General features: G+C 39.0%; 1 protein-coding gene across 1 annotated transcript in view; it reads left to right on the forward strand.

Annotated features, from left to right (window-relative positions):
- The first annotated feature begins 4,068 nt into the window (after positions 1-4,068).
- Positions 4,069-27,089, forward strand: part of ush2a (Usher syndrome 2A (autosomal recessive, mild)) — a 210,288-nt gene continuing 187,267 nt past the window's right edge. The window contains exons 1-5 of the mRNA XM_072381304.1: positions 4,069-4,620; positions 5,100-5,314; positions 5,469-5,687; positions 9,303-9,471; positions 24,085-24,220. Coding sequence (XP_072237405.1) covers positions 4,069-4,620; positions 5,100-5,314; positions 5,469-5,687; positions 9,303-9,471; positions 24,085-24,220 — 1,291 coding nt within the window. The remainder of the gene's footprint in view (positions 4,621-5,099; positions 5,315-5,468; positions 5,688-9,302; positions 9,472-24,084; positions 24,221-27,089) is intronic.

Genomic DNA, 27,089 nt, shown 5'->3' on the forward strand with positions numbered 1-27,089 from the left:
GGCCAAGGATGTCTCCATACATATTCATGCTGCTCTGAATACTCAAACACGGGATACATTTACAGCATACATTTACTATATTAGCCTAGATGTTATTAAAGCGGCAAACACAATTTAGGGAAATACAAGTCATACGCAAGTATTTCAGAAATTGAAGCATTATTAATTGTGAGGTTGTCATTCAGTTTTAATCCCGTTTGTGTGATAGCACTTCAATCTGTGGAACTGAATGCGCCCAGCTGAATAAATTAGAACAATCAATGTATGACTAGATTCTTGAGTCATGTGGGCACACTATGTGCAAATCTATGCAAATGTCTTATGAAGAGAGGATAAGAGAAACCTTTCTTAGCTAACAAAGCTCTTGATGATCACAGCCTATCCGACACCACTGTGTTGTAATGTCATTTTCACCCACTCATGTAAAAAGAGGAATGAAAAAGATGAGGAACGAATGAGGGGGAATGCAAAACCAGACGGTTTCAAATTATTTTCATGGTTAGTGAGTATGTCTCTTCGAATGTTTGCTTCTTTGGTGAGCCAAAGATCTTTCTCACTGACATTTGCCATTTTGTCTTGATTCCCTTTAACCTCAACACTTTTAGGCAACCAGAGAAACTAAAGTAAGTCATAATTCTGCAATGACTGAAAAGCAATCATTTTCTTCAGTTGTATATGAATATGAGCTTCTTATGAAGTTATAAGCAAGAGTTTTGCAAATATCTGATGACATCCAATTTAGATTTTCTACCCTTCTCCACTTTTCATTTTTCCCTCCTTTTCTCCCCATTTAGTTATTATACGCTTCTTCTACCACCTTCCTTCCCTTCCCCACCCTTTTCTTCCCCACTTCTATCGTAGCCCCTAGCCACCTCCCCTCTCCTCTCCCCTCCCTTTGCTCCTCTCTGCCTAGTATTGATTAGAAGGCGAACCTCTAATCTCCTTAAGGTCATTAGGAACACTTAATTAAAACCTAGTTAGAATGCCTTTGTTCGTCCAAAGCAAATTGCAGCTGTTCAAACGCGATTAGTATGATAACGCGAAAACTTGTCGGCAGGGAAAAATGTAAGAGGGTCTCTTTTTGGTAGAAATGTTTACATAATTCAAATGCACAGCGCTTGAGCACACAGTGGAAGTCTGTATGCTTGAGCCTGTATTTTGGCTTGTTTGTGTGTTTTAAGGGGATTGTTTATAGTTTGCTGGTGGATGAAACAAAGGATTTATGCATGTAAGCCTAAAAACAAAAGTATAAAAATGTTGTTTAGAATATTTGTTTTATAGGCCTGAAGAGCTGGTAGCAATTATTTCTTAGTGTCATGTGCAGACACAGTTAGTAATATATGCCTTCTGATGCAAATACTTAATATGAATTAGAAGTACAAACTGAAATCCCAGAAACAAATACAAAAATAGAATATTTCAAAATTCAAATTCAGCATTTACAGAAAACATGCAAAGTATTATTTGGTAACTTTGCTGCCCTATCACAGATACATTGTGTCATTTGGACTTCAATGTTGATTTAAACTAAGGCCCAATTTCATGTCAGACACAGGAGTGATTAGCCTTAAATTGCACCACAAATGACACTTTGATATCTCTGTTAACTTATTCTCGAACCTAATAGAATTTGTTCTCAAAATTCTTTCAGTTCGATTTGTGAATAGAAGAGGCACGATTGCTAAATAACTTATTTTGTTATTAAAGGAGAGTTTCTCATATCAAGAAAATCCAACAAATTTAGTTCTTATTCAGAAATCAACCAAATATATAACCTGGAAAAATGACCTATACATAATATGGTTTGTTGTTGGCTCGTGAATATAATTTGCTTCAATCTTTAAAAGTAAGAAATATCTACAAAAAGCTATGTAATATCAATGATAAAATAGGGAATGAGCTAAAGTTAACGCAGATACACATAAACTCAGACGGAGATCTTGTTGAGACCTCTAGAAGGGCTAGACATCTTAAAAATCTGTTGCACATTTACTTTAATTATTGTCGAGGATAAAACTTCCACTTATATTTTTGCCACTTATTGTGCCTTAGTTTGTTCATTTGTCTCTGCTTTTGCTTTGATTATCCATGTCCTCGAATGTAGTGAATCTGATGAAGGAGGTTTGTTCATGGGCTGTATTTTTTACAATAATTTAGATAGAAAACAATCTAAAAATGGTGTCCTTTAACTGAGCTCATATCTGTTCACTTAATGTCGTTTAACTTAATGACTTGCCAGCAAATAGAGCCAATAAAGACTAATCGTGTAACAACTGATTCCAATTCTCCAGCCCCATCCTTGATTTAAAATGGGTATTTGAGGGATTAGGCATGCATTAAGGGCATGTCTAGTTTCTAAGGTAAATGCTGATTTAATCACATTTTTATTGCGTAGTATGTAGCATACTAGTTTATTTGTTTTTCTGTTAACATTTATACATCCATAACAATACTAATTAATGATCCTAAGCATAGGCTTAAAGCACAATTGTTAGGATGAATTGTGTGCCACTCCTCAAACTCTCTTAAGGAGTTTATTAAATATTCAAATATTCCAAGCCAGTCTTATCTTTACTTTTAACGTTGGATTAAATGTTGTAGCTGTTTGTTTTCACACTGGCGCACGCACACCTGATTAAATTGTGATAGATAAGATACATCATGAAACAATTTCCTTCCAATCTCTTTCAGTGGCCGCAGCTGACCGCCGTTGCCTGGCGACGGAAGTAGCGTTTCTCTTTGCTCTGAAGAGCCACTTGTCTGAAACCCAGACGCATCCCAAGTAGGTGGGGGGTGTAAAGCATTACTGGCAGACAGGGGGTAATTATTTAAATCGCTTATTAATGCCTTGCTGCCATAGATAGTCTTTAGTGTTCTTCAATAAAAGAAAAACGGATATATAGAACAATTTAGTTTCATGCCGCCTCCAGAGCTCACAAGTTTCCGTTACTCGGTTCACGACAGTGTAACGTTGCATCACCGTTACTTTGTGCTCGGTATCCTGCCGCCTCGAGCGCTGCTGGCCAGATGGCAGCTATCGGTAATCTTCTTAGCGCCGCGCGCCGCATGTTCTGAATGAAAGAGGTAAGACAGAGAGGAAAACAGAGCAGCTTGATGAAGTTCACTTGTGCTGTCATTCAGTTTTCCCGTCAAAGAGTGGGCTACAACGACGTTCAAAGTAATTCAAGTCATGTCTGAAAGGACTATTTTTTCGGGAGCCGTGACTATTATCGCTGACAGACAGGTGTGTGGGAGAACCTGTTAGTTTTTATTGTTATTTTTATTATTAGACTCACGCCAGAGCAACAAGTTGTTTGTCGACGCTGCACTTGTGATGGGGGTAGAGCTTTGTGCGGAGAGTCCACAACGTCAGGTAAACACTGAGGAGCTACTGCATGTTTTAATGTGTTGCAATATCTGCATAGGTTTAACAAATTTGCTCGGCATAGAACTGAATCTGTTATTAGATGCGGTGGAAGCTTTTCTATTTTCTAACGGACATTGCAGGCAGGAGCCTCGACCATGTAATCTAACACTTGAGATGACTGCATAGCCGGCCCCTTTTTGTGTGTCAAAATGTGAAATTGAAGCTGCAAAGTATTGTAATGAAGAGAGCTTTGGCCTAAGCCTCAATTTCCAACAAACTTAGTGAGAACCCGTTTAGTTGGATACAACCTGAAGGCCAGATGCCAGAGGAAAAAGGGCATGTTTAATTCAATGGGAAATGAAGAAAAGGGGAAAGCAATGTAGCGGTATCAATTGAGCTGTGCCTCCATCAAGCTGTACATGATAGTGTAGGCTTTGGCTAGGGAATAGCCTGCATGGCATTTCACTCTCCTCAGATTTGTCTCATGTAGGATTTTGGTGTGACCACTTCTCTCTTTCCTTCTCTCCTTTCCCTTCTCTAGATTGTGAAATCCTACCTATCATGTGAAGGCTTTGGTTGTGGTTTGTATGTGTGTGTGGCTGTGTGTCTGAGGGACAGAGACATTGTAACTGAGAGCTAAGCCTGGTAGCTTCACCCTAGGGGTACTGGCCTGTAAAAAGTAACCCTGGAACCATGGAACCATGACAGTCATCACTTATTCAAACGTTGCTGGAAGGTTTCAGAACAAAATCCAGGTTCCTGAGCATCCCTCTGCCTGCGGGAATGTTCCACTACACCTGTCTGAGATTCTTGAACCTGGAACTATGCAGGACCCCTTAGAGATTCAAGAACATTGTGGGGTCAAACGCCTGGGACAGACCAAAGAGAAGGAAGGAATGAAGCGGCGAAATGTTCAAAGGAAGTGGCAAACGCTGGGCAGAGGAGTCAACAGTAAAAGAAAAGAACTTGGAAAAGATCTAAATGGATGTGGGGAAAACAGGATAAAAAAGACAGAGACAGATGTATCTGGGATGTTGACAGGTGTAAAAACAGAAGGTGAAATCAAGCAGAGGGAGAAAAGAACAAGGAAAAAGAAGGTCTGGCTTGTTTTTCTGTGGCTGCTGCACGGGAAAAACGTGAATGAAGTAAAGATGAAGAGTCAAATGAGCATCACTGGGCTGAGGTGGTGTGATGTCTTCCTGTGGTTACCTCTCCTCGTCCTCAGCCTCTGTCCAAAACCTGCTTCGTCACAGGTAAGAGTGGCTTAAGATTTTTTATTTTTATTTATTTTTTTATTGTGTACAGTATTAACTATAGCTCTTAATTACACTCTCCATACTGTGGGAGGACAAGACCAGGTGAAACAACTAACAATAACGATCCATCTGATCTATTTAGGTATCCCAGCAAATCATGGCAGTAAGGCAAAAATGTACATACCCCAGCCAGAAGCTGCTAATTAGAAATCTGCCTTCAATGGTTTGATCATTCACACCTGTACCTGCATATTAAAATGTCTGCTGTTAAAATGACCCGTTGGAAGCCACTGAGAAATCAGTCGAATAAAAAGAATATTTTAAAAAATCAGAAGCCGCAAGTTATTTAGTTTAATAGTACTTGAAATGTGATTCTCTCAAATGACTCTGTAGATTTATGTTCTATTAATCTGTCTGCGGTTGCTCTTAGCATCGATAGAATGTGTGAATTAAAGAATATTTCAAATCTTTCCCAGGGGCATTTCCCACAAATGGAGAATATAGCTGCCTTCAAACCTGTGTCCACTTCTCCGCCTCGCTCCACCTGTGGCGTTCCAGACCGGAGCAGCTACTGCCAGTCACCTTCCTCGCAGGCTGAGCTGCTGACATGTTTTCAAGCCTTTTGTGACCAGGAGTGTCCCTATAGATCCTCCACACCTCCGTATGCCCCCCTGCTGTTGGCTGCGCACAGGTCGCTGGATAGGAATGAGAAACCTATGCAAAACAGAAATAAAATATTGTGAACCACGTCAATGATACAGTTCTATATCTCTTGCACATTTTCCATACAATGTAAATCACTTTTAGAGTGTTTCTATTGACATGTTTGAATGTGATTCTGCCAGGGGGACCTGTGTAACTGAAGACACTCATGACACTCGCCCTTGGAGTCGGGCAGAAACTGGAAGCACTACGAGTTCAGATGGGATTTCTGCTGGATCTGGTAGTGTGCTGTTTCAGCCAGGCCAGGGTGGATGTCTGGTCTCTCCCCCTTCACAGGCACTGGGAGCACTGGGTTCCCTAACCTTGGCATTGTGGATTAAACTGAGCTCTGCTGGAGAGATGTGAGTTTATTATTTACTGTTTCAATGTATCCAGAAAAACAGTTTCACATATGAAGTCTCGTTTGAATAGAAGCTTCCAGTTACTCATTTAAAATGTATTTAATAAGCATCATCCCCACTACTGCGCATTACTAAATCAATCAGTATATACTGTATTGGCAATTGACATGTAATCTGCCCACACTGAAATGGGCTGTAACTCTAAATTCCATGTTGGTTCTGGAGAAGTAATAGCCAGAAATGCGACAGTTGTGCATGACTATACATGACAGCCAATTAGTTTCTTTCTCTGTGCATCTGACACTTCACTACAGTAACTTTGATAAGTGAAAACTAAGTTTGATGAAGGTCAGACGTTCTAAAATCATAGTTTTCGCTGAATAATATGTAAATTATTGCTAATCCCACAAAAATGGAAATGCCAATTAAAAGATTCTGAAGTTCTAAGTTTTAAGAAGGGATAAATAGGATTGATAACTGATAGACTAAATTTGCATTGTATCAAAAAGATGAGTCTTATGGACATATCATTACTTTAATTTGTGGTCAGAGAAGACCTCTATATTATATTATATTATATTATATTATATTATATTATATTATATACAGTTAAACTCTACTCAGCACACCAAAAGCTTCTCCATATTACTAAGTAAGCAAACATAAAGGCTGGTTTTGCTTTCACTTCATGTGTCAGTGTATGGGTGTTTTTGTGTTTATTATCTTGGAAAAATGTTCTCCTGGTGACACGTACTGTAGCAGGAATCACCACAAGAGCAATTTTGAGTGCTTGAGTAGGTGTTAATGTGGCTATTTTTTCTGTCTGGGAACTTATCTTGTGAATATGACCATATTGCAACCATGTAAGATACACACATAAAACTTCAGAGGAGTAAAGTCACTAAGGCAAATGGGTGTGATCACAGTCAGGATTACAGATTTTTTTTTTTTTTTTTTTTACTAAAAGACAGGCTGTTGGGGAAAAACTCAGTGTTCTAAGTGACCAAAATCACTAAATCCAGTGTTTGGCAAAGGGCAGGTGGTCACTGAAACAGGAACAAGTAAGCAGAGTCTAGTGATGTTTACAGAGGTGAAGAATCGCAGGTCTTAAATGATGTGCAGAGGTTAGCACACGGAACACAGATTATCAGAAGAACTAGAGGAGAGAGGATGAAGCAGCTGCTTTGAGCCTGAAACATCCTATAAAAAAGAATCCTACAAACCAGACCCAATCAGGTTTGAATCTGATTGGGGCACAATAGTGCTATATGTTCTGTCCTATTGATTCCTAACATCGTTCTAGAAATACTGTTGGTGTGATGTTTGGTCAAATATGTTTTATGATATGACACTGAGTATAATTTTCACATATTGACAAGAGAATGGAAACCCCACATTATTGATCTAATAACAAGGAGCATGTCAGGTCTGGTCAGGTCAGTGTCGTTATCAGGGAAACAACAAGCTGTCATGTCCTACTTAAACGTGTATGAGAGAAAGGGAATAAGAGTGTACTGGTATGTTCCGGGCAAGGCTAGAATGGTGCACAGTTACACCCGCTCAGATCGGCTTGCAATCACACACACATGCACGCAGACAAGGTAAATGCAGAGATAAAAAGAGATCAGCTGACTTTTCCCTCACACAGGAATATTACAGCATGGGATTATGCTTTGTCATAAAACTGAAGCATGATTGAGTACACTGGCTGGAATTATTATGGAGTATTTCTAAATTGGCTATTCTCTCTCAGTTAAACTGAATTGTGGATTTTGTTCATTTTTCTTAATTGGTGAAAAGTTCATCTGTTTTGCAAAGAAATCCTGAGTTTTGGATTTTCTTTTTCATTGACTGTGTCTTTTTCACAATTGCAGCTGTCAACGTCATCTGAATTACCTAGCTGTAGCTTTTCTAACTTTCAGTACGAACAGAATTAGCTGCATGTGGACAAACAAGGAATAGTGTCTATGTCTGCGGATTACACAAATCTTTAGAATAAGATGCCTTAAATATTCACAACATGACAAACATGAAAAGATCAATGAGGCTGACAGTATTTTTAAGAAAAATCTATGCAGGCTACATGTATAGTGTGGTAACTTGCTGGATGTTCAGTTAAATGTTGCTGTTTATTAAGTTGGACTGGGAAGAGAAACCAGCCGAAGATCAAATATCTCCTTCAGATTTCATGCTGTGATTTTGTTTGTGAAGTTGTCTACCTGTGGATTCAGATAACGGACAAGGGTTGTTGTCTTGGCCTAGCGAACATGACACCTGTATGGCTGAATGCATCTCAATGGAAGTCATATCTGCCTCCTCTTTCTCACTCTCCCTGCCTTTCTTTCTCTTGCTGTCATTGGCTATCATTCTTTTTGTTGTGCGGATGATCATGACTGCCATCAAAGAAGCCAGATGAAAGGAGGTCTCTGTCCTCACCTCTGTCCATCTCTCCTCACCCCACTTTCTTTGTCTCTTTCTGTCCATGTGATTTCACATCCCTTCCCTCAGCTGAACAATGAACAGAGCCAAACACCTGCACGCCATCGTTTTTATTACTCCTTGACTTCACTCCCAGGGACCGATTATGAAGTCGTGTTTGTGTTCCTTCAGGAGTCTCATTTGCATTTGTACATGTGCTGCATTGTTGTTAAGAAAGAAAATACCTTTTTTCAGCATTTAAGAGGATCCTTACTGAAACGGTTAACTGTTTTTAATTAACATTTTTCCTTTTTTTTAAATCTGTTGCTGTAACCATATGTCAGATATACATCAAGATGCCACAGTTGTTTTCTCTTCCTCAGATGTCTTCTTCTGGGTTTTATAATTATCTGTGTTACAGAACTAACTATGTTTTGGTTTTGTTCTCTGCTTGGACAGAGAAAGATTTTAAATATCTCAAATTGGACTCTGAAATACATATTATTCATGTAAAATGGAGAGTATTCTTCAATTACCATTTTCATGTGAAAAAGTGAAATTCCTTTTTGCCACAATAAGCATTTACTGTCCAATACATAAAAATCTGACTGTTTAATCTGTTGGGCTAATAAAGATTGTTTCATGAGGCCAGTAACTGACTCGATGTGGACACTGTGAAAAATGTTTTATGCTTTCAGTCAGCAGAATGAATTTACTTAAATGGGTACAGAATAATTGGTATCAACCATTGGAAAATCCAATATGTGGTGACCACTAGATGTAGCTTTTTTCTCATTGCTCTTATTTTTTTCCGTCTGTCCTTCATTCTCTTTGTCTCCTCAGGTATACGTTCACCCACCTGTACATGCACCCATACTGTGCTTTTATGTGTTCTGTTTCTCATGCGTGCATCTACAGTATTTGTGATTTATTGGGTATACGACTCTGGGTTCATAAAAGCCATGATTTCCCATAAAATGTCAGTGATGGTGGTTAATATGACACGGGGCGGTGAGGCAGCAGAAACCTCACAGTGATGTAAAATATTGATATTCTATGTAAAAAAAGTGACAGACTGTGTTGGAGTCCATCACGTTAACTCTTCCATAGCAAATATCCAGTTGGTTCTTGTAGACTATCAGCTGTCGTTGAAATAATTGTTTTAAATGATCCTTTTCGTTTATGTGCATGTTTCAGGATGCTGCTGGAGAAAAGTTTAGGGAAGCAGTTGGTTTTTTCTCTGACGGTGTCCGAGCAGGCCGTTACCTTGAGGTACGGTCTGTCCAACAATCGGACGTCGTCGACAGTCGGCTTCAAAACAGAGGGCAGGCTACAACTGGAGAGATGGATACATCTTACTTTGCAGGTAAGAAATCTCAAGAGTTTGCTGATTATGCAGTGATCTGCACTCCGAGGTTTGTTCAATCCGTCCACCTTCACGCTTGTTGGTATCTGCTGTTGTGGCAGTTATGAAATCACAGTGGTCTATTTTTTTTTTATTATTTCAGACATGCTGTACTGCCTCTGTCTTATTCTGTGCCTGTCTTGCTATTTAATTTTACATCCATGTTCTCAACCACTTTGTGAGTTAGTGTTAATTATACCGGAAAACATCTGTTTTGCAACAGCTGCTGGGGCCGGGGGCATACAGTACACATTACTTCACATACACAAAGAGATAATACCTCACGCTTGCTGCTCCTCTCAAATTAATTTCAACTGTTTGTATGTCCTGGAAAGGCAAACTAACTCGAAACTGTTTGGGTTAATGAGTTATTTTATTTAACATATTTTGGGCTTTGTTATTTTGTCTGATTTGTTTTACCGTAAACAAGAGAGAAATCAGTGTTTTGACTGACCTTTGGACAGAAAGTGCACAGCAAAACAAACCAAAAAAACAATCTTGTATTTGTATACTTTTCTAAATCTATATGGCCATAACCAAAATACATTTTTAAAGGCCACTGTGGAAAAAGCCCACACCAATGCCTGTGTTGCTGTCAGCTCAGTACGTGGGTCAAAACGCTCTCTCTCTCTGCTGTAGCTCTTACTGAAGGCTTTCAAACCTTGTCACATTCGTTTGAGGCGTGCAGTGTTCAAATGTTTTGGCGACTTTACTTTGGGAGGCCTGTTTTGGAGGGAAATCACCTTTTTTTTTTTTTTTTTTCGGCTGGTCAAATCAGTGAAGCCATTTTAGCTGCATGTAAAAAAACTAAAAAAAACATCTTGCCAGTTTTACTTGATAAGACAGACTCTTCCAAAACGACCTTCACAGATTGCTCCGATCAACATGATTTTTTTGTAAATATCCTTTTTTGTTGTTGTGTTTGTTTCTTTCAATGTTTTTTCATCTCCATCAGTTGACCTGAGTAGCACATAGACTACAAAATGTTAGAAGTCACTAATGCAAGGTTGTCACGAACAAAAAAGGCCTTTCATCAGCTGGGATCCCTCTAAAATGGCAGCTAGTGAAGTGGAGAGCGTTTTATGGCCCAAATGACTCCCTGTGTGTGTGTTTCTGGTCTCTGTTGAGAGGTGTCCTTTTACACATTACTTCACTGGACAATCTCTCTCTTTCATCATCTATGAAAAAAAACCAAAGACACTACAAGAAAAAATGTTCACCAGGATGAGCCATATCATTGTGTGTGATTATAACCGAAGTTGCTATTTAATTTATTTGACTTTTGTGACACATTTGATAAAGTCCGCCATTAAAAAGCATTACATGTCTTCTTCGTTTTGATGTCATCAAACACATCAGTTATGTAACTGAATTGATCTGCGTAACATATGTTGGCATATTGCACTGTTTACATTAATCCACGACAAATCTTCCAAAGTCTGATTCCTTTTTTTAAAAACTGAGACCTACTAAAATGGCATTCAGCACTCTGCAAAATGGAAATGTCTCTTGACCAATGACTGTAGCAGACGTGCTATGCATGAACATCTAAAAATGTCCAAAAAATTATGTTTATAATTGTTGGTTGGTATCAATGCCTTGAAGTTGTCATTTCGTGATTATCTATTGTGTTCAACATGAACTTGGTGCTGACTCAAGTTAATACTCCATATAGGCAAGCAAAAAACTAGTATTTCAAGGGTGTCACATTTGCAAGTTAGAGGTTTCCAGTTATGGCCTTCAACAATGATACAAACAAGATAATCAGCATAACATGATTATTGTGCTGTACACTTTTACAGGCTCTATGATCACAAGCACTCCATAGTCCTGCCTATACAACTCTTGACCAATGACTGTTTCTCACCACCAACACAACTAACCACTACTGGCTTCACAGCTGTATTTGATCTAATTTAAAGTTACAGAAAAATCTGACATTGAAAAACACATTTCTTTAAAAAAAAGACCAACAAATTGTTATTTTGTCATTTAAATTCTGTTAAATGATAACAAACACAATACTGACCAAAATAACCATAAAATAGAATAATGATAAAATAAAATAAAGTAAACCATTTTTAACTATAGTTGAGCAGGCCCAATATAAATTGAAAGGTTAATGGAAATTGGTCATTGGTCAATTAATCAAAATGTTAATCAAATTTATTATTTTCTGAATACAGAAAGTGGCATTTATTAGTTAAATAATAGCAGATATTGTTGGATCAATCGAAATATTGGAAAAACATTCTCAGTCTTTACACTGCAGTTAAGGGGACAGCTTTCCTTTGTGATTCAATAAAAGTTCAACTGCTGTATGCAAACTCAGCATTTCCTGCGTAATTTTCAGGAATGTCGTGGCAGAGCAAAAAATCTAACGTGACAGTTTAGATTATATTTTGCTGAATGGGTTGATGGTGTAGTAATCTGGCAGTCCAGCATGTTGTTGACTAAATGTAGTGTTGCTGATGGCTCTGTTGGTTGCTAATGTGCATACAGTATGCATGAATGCCTTGCAGGAATAAGGTTGTCATATATGTCTATGTACAGTATACAACTGCACATGCCCATGTAGTCAGGGAAAAGCATACGGCTTGGAGGCATTTTGCTAAAAATGTGTTACGTTGATGTGGCTCGGAGGTGTTAATAAACCTTGTGCCTCTGTATTCTTGTGAATCAGTCTGCCTTTTTCTTTAATGGTATGGTGACATGATCTGCTTTGACGATTCAGAGTAACATAATCATCCTTGACACTCAAACACCATTCGCATAGTCTTGTTCTCGTGCATGCACACACTCACTCTGTCACACATACACACAGTCACAGTTCAGCAGTAATTTGTAGCAGTCTGTCAACCACAATACAGACATTACCCCAAGAAGGAGCTGGGTAATTTAGAAACCTTTCCTACACACATATAGTACATATACACACACTTGCCTCAAACACACTCACCAGTCATCTGTCGGTTTGTAAAGATCAAAACACCAAAAAAGACAGTCAAAAGGAATACAGGTTTCCAAGTGCCAGGAGCAATTCACACACATACACACACACGTACAGACACGGTGCCAGGAGCAAGGTGCTGTAGGGATGCTGGTGCTCCCTAGGTAGTTGTCTTATCTGATTATGGTAACGATGTAGAGAATAGCGGAGGAAAATGTAGCCTAGGGGAGGGAGCGACTGACAGAGGAGAAGAGATGGGGGGGAAGTGAGCGAGGTGGCTTAATGTAGCTAAGTGATAACTGTGAAGTCAGCCACTGCAGGACTCATCTTTAAGCGCATTTTCGCAGAATGTATTACTAATTAGTGCTGTAGTTTCCCCACAGAAAAGCTGGACTACTATTGCAGAAGATGTATGAATGGTGGCTTGTGCTGCTACTTCAGTAGCTGATGATTTGGGAAAGCTTGTTTTTGGAGGGGGTTTTATAGCTTCTTGTCAATACCATATCACCTCTGCTCTTTAAGGTCTTAATGCAACACTATAGAAGCATGTGTATCTCAAAGCTATGTTTCTCTAATGTTGTTAATTTTGAAGTACACTGATCTTTGTTGTAAACATTTTCAGGCCTAAAACTGCACTGGATACCTGGGAGTTGAGATACCACAGTTAACATTAGTTTCCAGCCCAGTGCAACTCTATTCTGCATTACGATACCACATCACACATCAAGGTGACAACTAGATAACACACTTTCACCAATTTGAATAAAGAAAACACTCTGTTAGGTCCAGCAAAGAGACATGAGTTAAGGCTATTGGCGGAAATGAGGAAAAAGTGAGTGTTTGAGCAACAGTAATGACAACAGTGAACATTAGGTTGGATTCAGAGAAAGTTCACTGAACTGTGTTCAACTCTGTTATGTTACTTATCAAAGATTAAAACATAATTAATAACGTTATCTCTGCCTCAATATATTATTATTATTATTATTATATATGATCATCATTGTTTTAGTATCTAGACAATGGAAGATGAAATATGTCAGTGAGATGACAACATATTTCATCCAAATGTCTCAACAATACTGCTACTAGTTGCAGATGGAGTAAGTCGAGTTTTTTAATGTTAGGACCTGCATTGTTTTGTATTTACATTTACAATCTTTGTATGAAAGTGAGAGATTAAATTTCCCACTTTCATTGAGACAAGACAGATTATGTTGTGCGGTTCTTATTGAGTTGCAGGCTCCTCTCCAACTTAACATATCTTTTACTTTTGCACAGTTATTGCTGCTTGAACTGGATCTTGTCTACAACGCAGAATTAAGTAAATGGATTTGTAAAATCTAATATCTTTTTTTATTCACGATTGTCTATGCTGGAGTAATTAAATGTATATATTAGATATAAGTTGATATTTTATGCTTATCCAGATGTGTGTCTGGATCCAGGAAGTATGCTGTCTCCAACTGTTTAGTTGTACAAGATGCTAATTTGTCAGTATTTGAAGATGTTATGTCACTATTTAGAATATGTCTCCTATTTTGAGTTGTTTTCTTTATATAATTTCCTGAATTGTTTTTTTTTATTTAGACGGATTGTGTCGTCTGTATCTGGTGAGCAAAAGATTGACATGTTATAATATTGCACAACTAAGTCATGTATATAGTTTAGATGTTAGTGTATGAAAGTATCAAGAAGAAGAGGAGTGAAATATTTCTATATTAAGTAGAACGTAGAAAGGAAGACAAAAAACTTTTAAATAGCCTGTATAATGACTGACTGACTGTCTTAAGGACTCCCATTGGGGTCCGTCTGTTAGTGCCTGAACAAATCAGCATTAACGGAAGAGACGGTGATAGGAACAACCAGTCACATCACAACACAACATGTCAGCATGAATGGCAAGAGTGTGTGTGCATGCAATTGCCTTCTTGTCTTACCATTAAACACACAAAACAGAAGGTATTAGATGGACAAGCACATATCGGGTCACACATTGGTTCATCTCTCAGACAGCTCGCTTGTAAAGAATTGTTAATGGCTTAAACAGAAAAGTTGAGAAAGGATTTAAGAAAGGCTCAAATCAGTCAATGTCACTGTGAGGTAAATCAAGTGAGGATTATAAGTACTACTTACTACTTTTAGGTGGCTGCTAAAACTCTACTTGATGCCACAAAAGCCTTCATCAGCGGACACAGACATGCTTCTCTTTGACAACATAGACTGAATTTAAAATAATTTGACATCATAATCTGGTGCCACATTCGATGCCAGTGTGGAACTGCCTTGGAGTGCAGTGCCAGAGATGGCTGTTTGGTACATTACAGCATCATTTGCAAGATTCACTCTTCCCAATCAGATCCTTCCCCAAGTGAAAGAGTTCAAGTATCTCGGGGTCTTGTTCACGAGTGAGGGACGAATGGAACGTGAGCTTGACGGGCGGATCGGTGCAGCGTCTGCAGTGTTGCGGGCTCTGCACCGACCCGTCGTTGTGAAGAGGGAACTGAGCCAGAAGGCGAAGCTCTCTATTTACTGGTCAATCTACGTTCCCATCCTCACCTATGGTCACGAGTTGTGGGTAGTGACCGAAAGAACGAGATCGCGAATACAAGCGGCCGAAATGGGTTTCCTCCGCAGGGTGTCTGGGCTCTCCCTTAGAGATAGGGTGAGAAGCTCAGTCATCCGGGAGGGGCTCGGAGTAGAACCGCTGCTCCTCCGCATTGAGAGGAGTCAGATGAGGTGGCTCGGGCATCTGGTTAGGATGCCCCCTGGACAAGTTCACTGAACTGGGAGGAGACCCCGGGGAAGACCCAGGACACGTTGGAGAGACTATGTCTCTCGGCTGGCCTGGGAACGCCTCGGGGTCCCCCTGGAACTAAAAACAGTGTTGGAAGAAGTGGCCGGGGACAGGGACGTCTAGGTTTCTCTGTTAAAGCTGCTGCCCCCGCGACCCGACCCCCGGATAAGCGGTAGATGATGGATGGATGAACTCTTCCCAATCAGTTAACTTACCAAACACACAATACGGTTAAATTTTAGATTAAAGTCAGTTCCCCTATTTAAAGTGATTTGAGTCAAAATCTGTTCAAAACATTTGATTCAATATAAAAGAGTACTAGTTTTGGAATCTAATCGAGTTCACAACCAAAAGCAAAATGAAAATAGCTGAACATGAGAACTGCAATCTTTATGTGAATCTTTTTCTTTTCTACTTTCGTTGTGGCTTTGTCAATTCCCATGATCAGCCTAGGTTACACTTCAGAAATGCTTGATTCTTCCATTAAGTGATTGAATTTTGATTACATTATTTGATCTCTAAAAGGTAGAAATTAAAATTTATTTTAAGAAAAAGGCCTTCGATTTAAATGTATGCTCCTAATAACAAACCTCCTTTATAATACGTATCCAGTGTTTGTCTTCATTTAAAAATAATCAAACAGAAACTTTTAGAAACGCATTTATATGAGCATATGTGTAGTTATATGCATGTGTGTGAAGGTGAGGCAAGGTTGTTATGTTGAGGGGAAGCGGACACCTCAATGGTAGCCCTCTGCCTGCTGGCACCAGAGGCGAAAGGGCACGAGCTTGGCATCAATTACATAGTGAGAGGAAGAAGGGAATGCTTTTTGTGTGTGTGTGCCCACTGTAGATTTTCTGTTCTTATATTAATTTATTAATTTATTTAACACCACTTTTCCATGCCAGTGCATGGTCCAGCCAACAGTGAAGCACAAACACAGTCGGGGCTAGGCATTTAATTTCTGCTGGAGCTTTGAGATATGAGAGCTAAAAATGGTTACTGCAAGGGTGCTACAAGGTGCTTTGGACAATAAAGAAACCACCATAAATGTGTTATGTTATCTTAAGTCTTCTAGAAATATCCATAGTAAAGGGGAAAGTGCCTGGCATGTTGTAACCACACAGAGAGCAAAATGAGGTCCCTTTTCTAATGCTCTTGCCTGTTGGTGAATTTAATGCAGTCCATTCCACACCAAATGGATGACTTTATTCAGTTGGAATGTATATAATTTATTTAAATCTGTGTTTTTGTTGATGTTTACAATGATTTAGCCCTGCTCTCATACTACCCATTATTATTTTCCCTGAGTTTTAAATAACTTATAGATATCCGTTCAGCATCAGCAAGAATACCTCTAACTGAAATGGTCATGCAGGATGTTTCAATATTCATAATGGCATTTTGCAAAGTACCAGTGCAGTTAAGCACTGCATTTTCAACCATGGGAATAAAAAAACATTTGTCAGTAACACACTTCCTGGCTCAGTTCAGGCAATGAAATGTCTTGGTTAGGGTTAGAAAATTATCATTGTTATGTGTAAAAGGATTTTTTTTTTAAATTGACACCATTTTGCTTATTGCCTTGGTTACTTATAAATACAACATATCACAACAAAATCTTGTCACTTTCCTGTGGGCTTTAAATGTATCGATATTAACATCCCTTGCTTAGGGCTAGAAATCAAAACTTCTTGGGCAGGGTTAAAAACAACGTACTACCTGAAACTCCACCAAGAAAAGTTGGTATTATAAGCCTACCCAGTGGCGCAAAACGTGAGTAAGGACTATATGTGGCGCATAGGGGTAAGTGATTAACTCGATTATAGCTATAGTTGGGTTATGCTCCTTGTCTGAGCAAGGGTAATTATCCTTGGATATATGGCGGTGAATGAATCAAATCACTGCCACAAAGCATGTCATCCCCGTACGATAGGTGGCGCTATACTCATTTCAACTATAGCTAATAGAGCCACTTCCGGTTGAAGTCTTCACCAACAACAACAAAACTAAGGCATTCGAGAAAAAGAAAGAAGAGCAAGATGAAGCTACGTCCCTCTACATTTGTGATGAACATGGTTATGGCACAAACGCGATGCACAACAGCGCATTCTCCATCGCGTTGTTTATGTCTTTCCGACGGCGGCGACAACAACAGTAATATCGTCTCCTTCGACTTCCGGGTAACGTTCCCGGGAAAAAATCTCGAGCATGCGCAGAACGCTCAATCCGATCCACTGCTGTCTACATGCACGTTCAGTGGGAATTTGGATCGAGTTATATCGGGATCTTTATTCAATCGCGAGTAACCCGATCCGATCCGTTTTTTTGTCAGATTAAGGTGTCTACATGAACTAAATAACTCAATCTTATCCTTATTACAGTAATTTGATTACTCTAACCTCATTACTGTAATCTGATTACTGTAACCTTATTATTGAGTTGTTATGAATGGGGGGCGCAAGTCATGTGTCTGCATATCCCTCAGAAAGTAGGTAGTCGCACCCCTGAGCCTCCCTGATGCATCAAGGCCTGCTCTTTTTCCCTCTGGTCTCTTCTTTGCTGACACAGGTGCTCTTCCTTACATGTATCTTCACATGAATATTTTTTAAAGGGACCCCCTTTTTTTCTTTTTCCACTGAAAGAAAAGTCTGTCAGACTTATAGCCCTTATGAAAAGGTTGTTGTGTCACCTTATATATGTCCCCCCTCTCTCTTGTTATCTTTTATCTTTTTTGTCAGCCATTTTTTTTTTGTTTGTTTTCGTACCACAATATAATTTCCTCTTCCTCTCTTTCCCTCTCACTTGATACATCATCTATCTCTCGTTCTCTCCCCCTTTCGCTGTCTCCCACCTCTACTTTCTTTGTCCTTTCCCTCTCATTTTCCTCACACTCACTGTCTCTCTCTCCCTCTCCATCTCCCTGGGGACAATTTTCTTTTCTTAAATAAACTGTCATAGCTAGTGTTAAAATATGGGCCCTACATGGGGTGAGCGCAGCGAAGCAAAGGCATGAGGCCCTGGGCTAGTATAAAACATGGATAATATGCTGTGAGAGGTAATTGTATCTTTTAGCACTGAGATGAGTAGAACAAATGTGTCTCCTCCCCATAGTCTCTTTCTTCGTATTCCTTTTCCCCTTCTCCTTCTCTTCCTCCTCTCCTTCTCTCCCCATCTCTTCCTTTACACCCTGAGTTGTGTTAATATGATAGAGGGAATATTGGCTGTACATCACAGCTGCTAACAGTTCATTGTTGGACAGGGCAAGTACAGAGGTGGGGAAGAGGCTACTACAGAGCTTGGGAGAGGCCTCAAGTAATCCAAGAGGGGAGGGAGGGTGATAAGAGGAGAGAAAGGAAGATAGAAGGAAAGGTGACAATATGCCTGGAGATAGAAACGTTGCAAACTAGTGACTCATAAAGTCAAAATACACTTTTTAGTGTCACTTACTATTGTTAAGCGTGTAGGATGGAAATATCCTGAACTTTTTTTTGTTAATGGTCCAATTCATATACACTGCTGTGGGTGTGTAAATGCCATCTTTCACATGCACCCTTGCCAGGGATGAAGAGAGCCATGAAGGCCACATGTGCAATAATCCCAGTAGATGTGATGTTAGCCTGGCAAGCCTTCAGTGGTTTATTTAAACATATTGTCATCAATGTGAGGTGGTGAAAATATTCTCATGTCTCATGTAGTGTATACATGCAGAAGTGGTTTGATCCCTAGCCGCAGTAACTGGGTCTGTTAGTCCCGTTTTGAAAACCTCTGTTACATACAGTTTCAGTTGGACACATTTCCGACCAACAATTTTGATCGGCCGAACACAATAATTAAATTTTTCTTTTCCTATTGCCATTTAAACTTGCTTAGTGATAGAAATGCCTTCCAGCATTGTCTCTTTGTCTTTGTTGTCCTGGCCGTGGCCTTATTTCCTTTTACATAATACCTTTTGTAATATTAAATTATTACAGGACCTCAAATATGAATTTCAACTTGAGTTAATTGTGTTAAGGTCATAATTGCTCATGACCATTCAACTGAATGATTTAAACCCTTTTAAGACTTGACTTGTCTTAAATAACACCAACTAATTAGAGTCTCATAATTATCATTTTGTATTTCTGCTTTTCCTTTCTTTTCTAAGTGGACCTTTTTCCTCTGAAGTCTCTCTTCAGGGTGGTTTTGCATTTCTTTTATTTGACTGTAGTGGAGAAGGATAGAAAATGAGGTGAGATACCCTTAAATCAAAGTGGGGAGGTTGTAATTACTGGTATATGTCTAACCAGGACACCCTGTTTTTATAACTGTTTTACATACAAATTACAAGGCTTTACTGCCACAACTTCTCCTCCCTTACACCTAATATATTTCATTCTTGCTTATGCTACAGACTTTCTCCCTTCTTCTTTCCTTCTTTTATAACACGAAGAACAAAATTGCCGCATTACCTTTTATGTAGTATTACTATATATTAAATATATCTTCTTTGTCACTCTGTCTGTGGGGGCTGTGATGGATAGTCAGGAATTAGAGGGAGAAGACGTGAAGACAGAGGCAGGTGTTAAAGGAGCAACAAGAGAAGGGGATGTCCACGAGGAGAAAATAAAAGCTGAATATGTAGAGTTCAAGAGAGCGGTGTGGAGAAAAGATAGAAGATTGCAAGAATGAGAAGAGGAGAGGAGCTGATGAGAAGGAAGTTGAAAATGTTGGAGACTGATGAATATGGAATGTCTGTGTGAAAGTTCAAACTTACTGTATTCTCATACTCAACAAAATCTTACAGAGAGCTATACTTTGTTTTAGCATTTTACCAAAAAGTGTGTGTGTGATTAATAGTTCCAGCAACTTGATAGCTGTTGGGTTTTTTTTTTGTCTGATGATGCTATCAGTTATTATCAACCTTAACAACTAGATGTCTTCAAAATGATCCATGGGAAAGTGTGGGTCATGATTGGATTAGGTTCACGGTAAATGACCGAGGTCAGGAAGTATTGTTGCAGCTCACTGACACCTTTCTGGTCTTTGTGATTAACTGTTTGTTGATTATCTACCTATTTCATCTAAATACAGTCCCTCATTTAACCACTGTAAAAAAGTAAAGTAAAGTAAGTAGGTCATCTAACACTATACATCTTGTATTTATGGAGTAAGTATATCCTGTGATGTATACAAGATTATACAAAATGTTTTGATTGGCTTTTTAACCTGGAAGCTACATGCAGCTGCTTTTCCCCATTCTTTCTAGAGTAAATAAATAATATATTATATTTGTTCGTTTGGAACAGCTGTCTTTAGATAATTTTTCCTCCTGCTTTCTTCACCACCCCTTTCTTCTGTGGCCCACAGCTACAAAGTGAGCCTGGAAGAAACATTGTTGTCTACACTGTGTACTGAGCCATGACTTGGCAGGAGTGTGAAAATCGAGAAGAGCTTCCGTCAAAATGCCAGTCCACAGATCACTAAAAGCTTTCCACTCAGGGTTTCTGTGGGCTTTTAGAGAGGCTTAGGTGGTTGCCAGTGGGTGAGTTTTGCACAGTGAAAGGCTGCTTGAAACTCCCAAAAAGCACAAAACAACAACAATAGAAAACATTAAGTAACAAAGTTGAGGGAAAACTATAAAATTTGATACTATAGGAGAACTCTAAATATGTGAGTGGTGCATTTCATTTGATTGCACTTCTGTGGCATTCCCTATACGTGATGATGCAACCAGTTAGAATTTTATAGTGATCAGTTTTGCCTTTTGTGTCTTCCTAAGGAATGTTGAAGGAGGAAACCTTTTCACTCAAGGCAACCAAGCCAGGTACTAATGGTACTAATGGAGCCATAGATGGTAACTGAGACCGTAGGTGGTGTTAGGGTAAAGATTCAATATCCAGGCTGGCCCTGGATTAAATCCTGCTGAACTCATTTCTTTTTCGAGTTCTAGAAGGTGAGAGACAGACAAACAAAAAGTGGAGAAAAAAAACGGAAGAGAAGAGATTTTTTCTTATTTCAAAATGTTTAAGTAATTGTTTATTGCATGTGAATTGGGTTCTAATAGGCCTCACGTTTAATATTTACATCTGTCTTCTGGGAAAATAACAGCTTGATTTATAGCACAAACCTGCTGCAAATAAATCAAACATGATAACCTATAACCTTATGATAATAACTTTAACTCGTACTATACATTTAGTATATTTCTCCATTGTAGACTAAATAGATGAATAAACTCTAATGGATGAGTAAACTGGAATGCTGGGTAGTTGAACTGGTTGAGCGGGCGCCTGTTGAGCAGAGGCTTGAGGTCCTGATCGCAGCTCACCCAGGTTTGAGATCCTTATATTCTTTCAAATAAAGGCCTTAAGTGCCCAATACATTTTATTAAAAGAAGAAGAAGTATTCAAACTAAGTTAATGCCATGTTATCCATGTAGAAGTTATTGCACTTGCACATTACTCTAGTGAACTTAACTGAATGGTTATGTTTTTTTGTGTCCTGTGTTGTTGGCAGTTGCTGGGCTCGAGGAATATGCAAAAAAATCTCATCTTTGCAGCATATGAAATAAGTTGTTAGACAACACAAGGATCTTCAGTATTATTCCCTTTAAAGTACACTTCCAATTTGGACAATTTTTACTATCTGGATATGCTTTTTTTATGGTACTTTTGTTAAAAAATCTTGATCGCTTGGCTATTCCTCTGTGTAAAAAGTAGGTAGTGTTTGAATTAAGTATTCTCCATTTTTTTGGACTTGGTAGACACAGTCCAAATAGGACTTGTTACGAACACTAAACAAAACTAATTTCTGCATTTTTTTAATCCTCATTTTCCAATCCAATCCATTTTATGTATAAAGCACATTTTAAATAAACACAGAGGTTCTCAAAGTGCTTTACAATAAAATAAACACAATAAAACATAATAAATAGATAGACTGTCCAACCCATATAAAATATCTGTGCACATAAAATCAACAACCTACGTAGTGTTAAAAGCCAAAGAAAAGAGGTACGTTTTAAGAGGAGTTTTAAAATTAGACAGTGAGGAGGCCTGTAGAAGAGAAGAAATTGACTCCCTTGTGCCAGTTAAAAGACGTGCAATTGCACATCTTTTCAAAGTAAACTCTTAAGTTATGTTTGCTAAAGAGAGCTGAAAAGAGCTGTAGAAGAAGTGAGAACGTAAATAATACAGATGAATAGAAAAAAAGAAAAATGGAGGGGAAAGTGTTTGTGAAAGCTAACAAAGGGGAGATGGCTGTGTTTCAAAAAGACGCGTGGCAGCTAAGGAAGATGAAGTGCTTCAGGATTCATTTACATCAGGCCTGACAACTCCTTCACATCTCCCCAAGAGCAACCGAGCTCTGGCTCAGAGATTCCTAAAGAAGGTCCTTCTTCTAGCTTCCTCTCTGTGCTCCGACTTTTCTTTTTCTCTCTCGTGCCTTTTTTTCTCTTTCCTTTTTTCCGTATTCACTCCCGCACACTCTTGTGCTCTTATGCGCTTGCCAGTCTTCAATCAGCCATCATGAAAGTGTCTGTCTGAGCGTCTTAACTATCCTCTGAGAGGCAGACACTTGTCTGGGCCTCCCTTCATCCCCTAAAGGCGTTTTTGCCTTGGACTTATTTCCTTCTTCACACCTTTTCAAACTCTCCTAAAGAGCTGATGACAAATGAAAGCGACAGGGCAAGATAAACGTTAGGGAGAGAGACAAGAGGGGAGATGGGATGGGATGGGATGGAGGGGTTGGGGGGAGAGTGAAAATGATTATGAAAAAGGAAAAACAGAAAAAATTCAAATGAGGTGAAGAAACTCAAAAATGGTGAAAATGTGAAAGAAGCAACTTACTGTGAAGAAGAGAAAGGACAAATCAAGGTGGACTAGAGCAGAAGACAGACTAAGAAGATGAAAACAGAGAAGGGGAATCCTAGTAAAACAGGGAGTCATATTTATCAGTGGTCCCACAGTGTGTTTCCCAAACATAGAATTTGGAGATTTCAGTAAAGGAAGAGAGTGGGACAGGGCACATTAAAGTTTTCTTTGGAGGGCGGGAGGAGGTAGGAACGTGTGCATGCCTGGGGGGGAAGGGTGTCCTTCTTATGGTAGTATCTTCCTTTTGGCCTAGGTTTGATGTGTCGGGAACTGCTCCTGCTTTGACGGTATTGTCAGCCATGCCGTTTTTAATATTCATGGAGCAGATCAGGAGAGAAGGGAAAAGAGTGGAGAGGAGATTTTTGGTCAAACAGAAAGCTAATTTGCAGCTGAGGCAGTTTAGCCCGAGGCTCTTTCTGCTATTGGGGAAATGAGCTGGAAGAATAGCCGAATGTATAATTCACACACGTGTGGTAACAAACACGCATAGAACTGTACCCATGGAGTGCGCGTACACTTTTACAAAAGGATGCACACAGCTGGCACTTTCTCTAAAAAGTTGTATTCCAGTAGTAACCTGCTGCTTGATCTTTGCATCTTAATGTCGGGTTCTTTTTTTGTACCTCCAGTTTTGCACCACAAAGATTGGCATACTCTATAGACACTGTGTTAGTATAGATATCAGTAAACATAATTGGTCAATTGTCATTCCTAACTCAACAAAATATTACACGACACTGAAAAAGCAGTCCATCGGTCACTTAGAAATTACTTAGACTTAGTGTAGTAGTTGTAGAAAATCTAAACGTTCTATGTCCTTTCCATTTCTTTGGATATGATTGACTCAGTCTACACAAACTACACACTAAAGAATCATATAACTCCATCACCCCCTGAGCTAAGGAGACAAACTGTATAAAGTTGATATGTGTAATCGTCAAAGACATATGTCTCACTTACTCTTGGATTCACAGATCCATGACCGACGTGCAAGTCTTTTCCTCGATGGGCTCGAGGAGGATGGGACACCATTTGCAACAAAACACCTAAGCAACATGCTTTCTGATATCAATGAGGATGGTGCCATGTGGGTGGGACTTAGCTCCAATGGTAAGTATGTGCTTTTTTTTTAAGCTTTCAGATACATTCAGTTGATATGTTGGTTACTTTGAACCATAACATCATAGGGATCATCAATAATATGTCATTAGGGGTTTGAGCCCTTGTTTAAAGCAATTATCCCCACAGTCATCTTCCTCATCCTGTACCACGTTTTCTTTTTCTTTTCCCCTGAGTGGAGAGAAATTACTTCAGTGTTTATCATGTCTTTAAATCTTAATATGGTGCCAATGACTACTTCACCTTTATTTTCCTTCCGGCGCTTAAATCCGTTTCAGTGACTGGTACAGATCTGTGATTGATTAGTCTTGCCCCCGAGCCGTTTTAGAATCAATTGCACAGAAATTGAGAGAAAAATTATATCTGTTCATCTCGAGTGATAAACGAGTGTTTTTCGTTTCATTTATCAGTCATTGATCCCTAGTTCACAGCAGGTAGCATCTGATCAGTTGAAGATCACATCAGAATGGGTGATCAATGCAAGTGATTGGCTTTGGAGCGTGAGACTGTGTTTGCGTGTGGGAGCTGGAGGTTGTTGAACTCAGGGGCTGTGCCTGGAATTCTGATCAGAGGATCGATTGTGCAAATGCTGATCAGATGCATTGATTAACAACCATGTCTGTTTTTGTGAGGAACCTGAAAAATAAAAAAAACGCAAATACAATTGGAAGTTATCAAGAATGGAGTTTTAAATGCCAGCCACAACATTTAAAGGTCCGGTGTGTAGGATGTTGTGACATGCAGAGGCAGCAATGACGAATTGCAACCAACTGAAAACGCCACTCAGCCTTTACTATTGTGGCAAAAAATAAAAGATGGATAGAATAAAAACACCAAAAAGCCAAAACAGAAATGAGCTGTCCAAGAGACAGTATTTGATTTGTCACTCATTTTGCACCATATTAGGTCAACTGCAAAAAGCTTGATACTAATAAGCTGTAAGGGTGCAAATCACAACATATTGTGGTGAAGTCTGACTTACTTTGACTAATAAATATAATCCCTTCCAGTGCTTGTAGACTAATAAAAGGATACTAGTGTAATAAAATGACTTATTTTATCTGTAGCTCACTTTAAGTGTTTGTGTAAATGGACTGACTGATCTGGCACTAAGCCACCTTGGTGGCACAACATGTTAATGTTGCATGTACCCCAGTTCTACAGCTTGCCCCACCCCCAAAATGATTCAGTCTTCTCTGATCACTCTTCACTCTCTGCCAATCATTGCTAAAAATATAAAACGGATAGAAATGTGAGTTTTGTTGCACTGCTGCGTCTTCTGTGCCTGTGTGTTTTGGAAGCAAGCAAGCAAGCAAGGATTTGTACATCCAACTGGGTTTACTACAACTTCTGCATTGATTATACATAAAAGCTGGTCTGATCTTCATGTAAATCACAATTCTAGACAAACAATCTGGCTGAACTATTACTGATCGTGTTTTATGTGGCCACACTGGGTTTTGGCCACAACCAAGTTTTGTTGCTTGCGCTGTGAGATTATTTAATAAGTACAGTGAAGACTACTTTGGTTCAGTTTCTCTGCAGTTGTGACTCATCTATAATTTTGAATTGTAACTTGATCATGTCACATTTTATGAGTAATGAATGCAGAAATAGTGTGAGTTTTTTTCCCACTTTTACCCTAACAGAAAAAACAAGCTGCTTAGAGATTGTTTTTAGCCCCCAGCATCCTGTTACCTTCTGGTGTTACACTGATATGTTGTTTACCTTCAGTAAAACTAATAAATAGCTTCTTACATTTGGACTTTTTATTTTAATGTATTTTGAACATCACGAGTTTCTAACAATTTAAAAACAAGTAACATAAGTGGATTAAAAAATAAAGAAACATTGAAAGAAGATAAGATACCTATACTGACAGGAGAGAATTAAGGCTTATACCTCGCATCATCCCAGTAACAATGGGGAGAGTGCTTTTCAGAGTAAGCCATAATCCCATTTCCACACCCTAAAGAAATCCTGAGCCAAACCCTAAGGCTGCACAGCCACACACTGATCTAACACACTTACATCCCATAACATCCCCCTCACACACTTTGTTTTACTTGCATACTTGCAGTTGTATCGTATGCCAGACACACCAAAGCCTCACTCAAGTCTAAACGCAAACATAGATGCTCACACATGTACAAACATTCTGTCGCTAAAGTAAAGATCATTTTTGGAATACAGATGATAAAGCTTCTAACACAAAAATACTTTCACAGACAAAGCTGGACATGGCAGGGATGCTGTCGATGCTTAGGCACGTTATCCATTTGCTAAGACTTAGTCATAGTAGACAGAAGTTGGTTGGAGACTAAAACACTTCAGTCCTCTTTGGATTGTGGGTCCCTTATAGTCTATCCAGAATTCTTACATATGTATGGTTGTGCATGGAGATATGTTGGGTTATGTTTACTTGTTTGATTGTGTCTTTGGTGTGCAGTCCAGTCTTCCCATGGGCGTCCGGACATTTTGCCATGCTTGTTAAAGAGACTTTGGGAGCTTGCAATGGATTGTCTATCATCTTTGCATTTAGCATTTATTTTCAGGTCTTTTTCCTTTTTATTGCTATTCTCTTGCTAAAATTAGTTTTAAGAATGTTTTAAAATTGTCTTGCAGAAACTTCTCAAGAGACACTGGCTTTAGTTTTAGGGCTTTGCTATGGACCTTGGTCACACAGATGATAACTTGTTTTGTTTGAGAGCAGTGCCATCAGCTGCTAATGGTGTCATTGACTGTTAAAGGGGAACTCTGCTATTTTTTAACCCAGACCTTATTTCTGGCATGAAATACGTTCATCTACTCACCGAGAGCAGTTTGGTGAAAGTCGGCGTCCTTCTGAAGATATTTAGAT

The sequence above is a fragment of the Leuresthes tenuis genome, unplaced genomic scaffold, assembly GCF_036924035.1.
Source record: "Leuresthes tenuis unplaced genomic scaffold, fLeuTen1.0.hap1 SCAF_2, whole genome shotgun sequence".
In the NCBI taxonomy this organism is placed as follows: domain Eukaryota; kingdom Metazoa; phylum Chordata; class Actinopteri; order Atheriniformes; family Atherinopsidae; genus Leuresthes; species Leuresthes tenuis.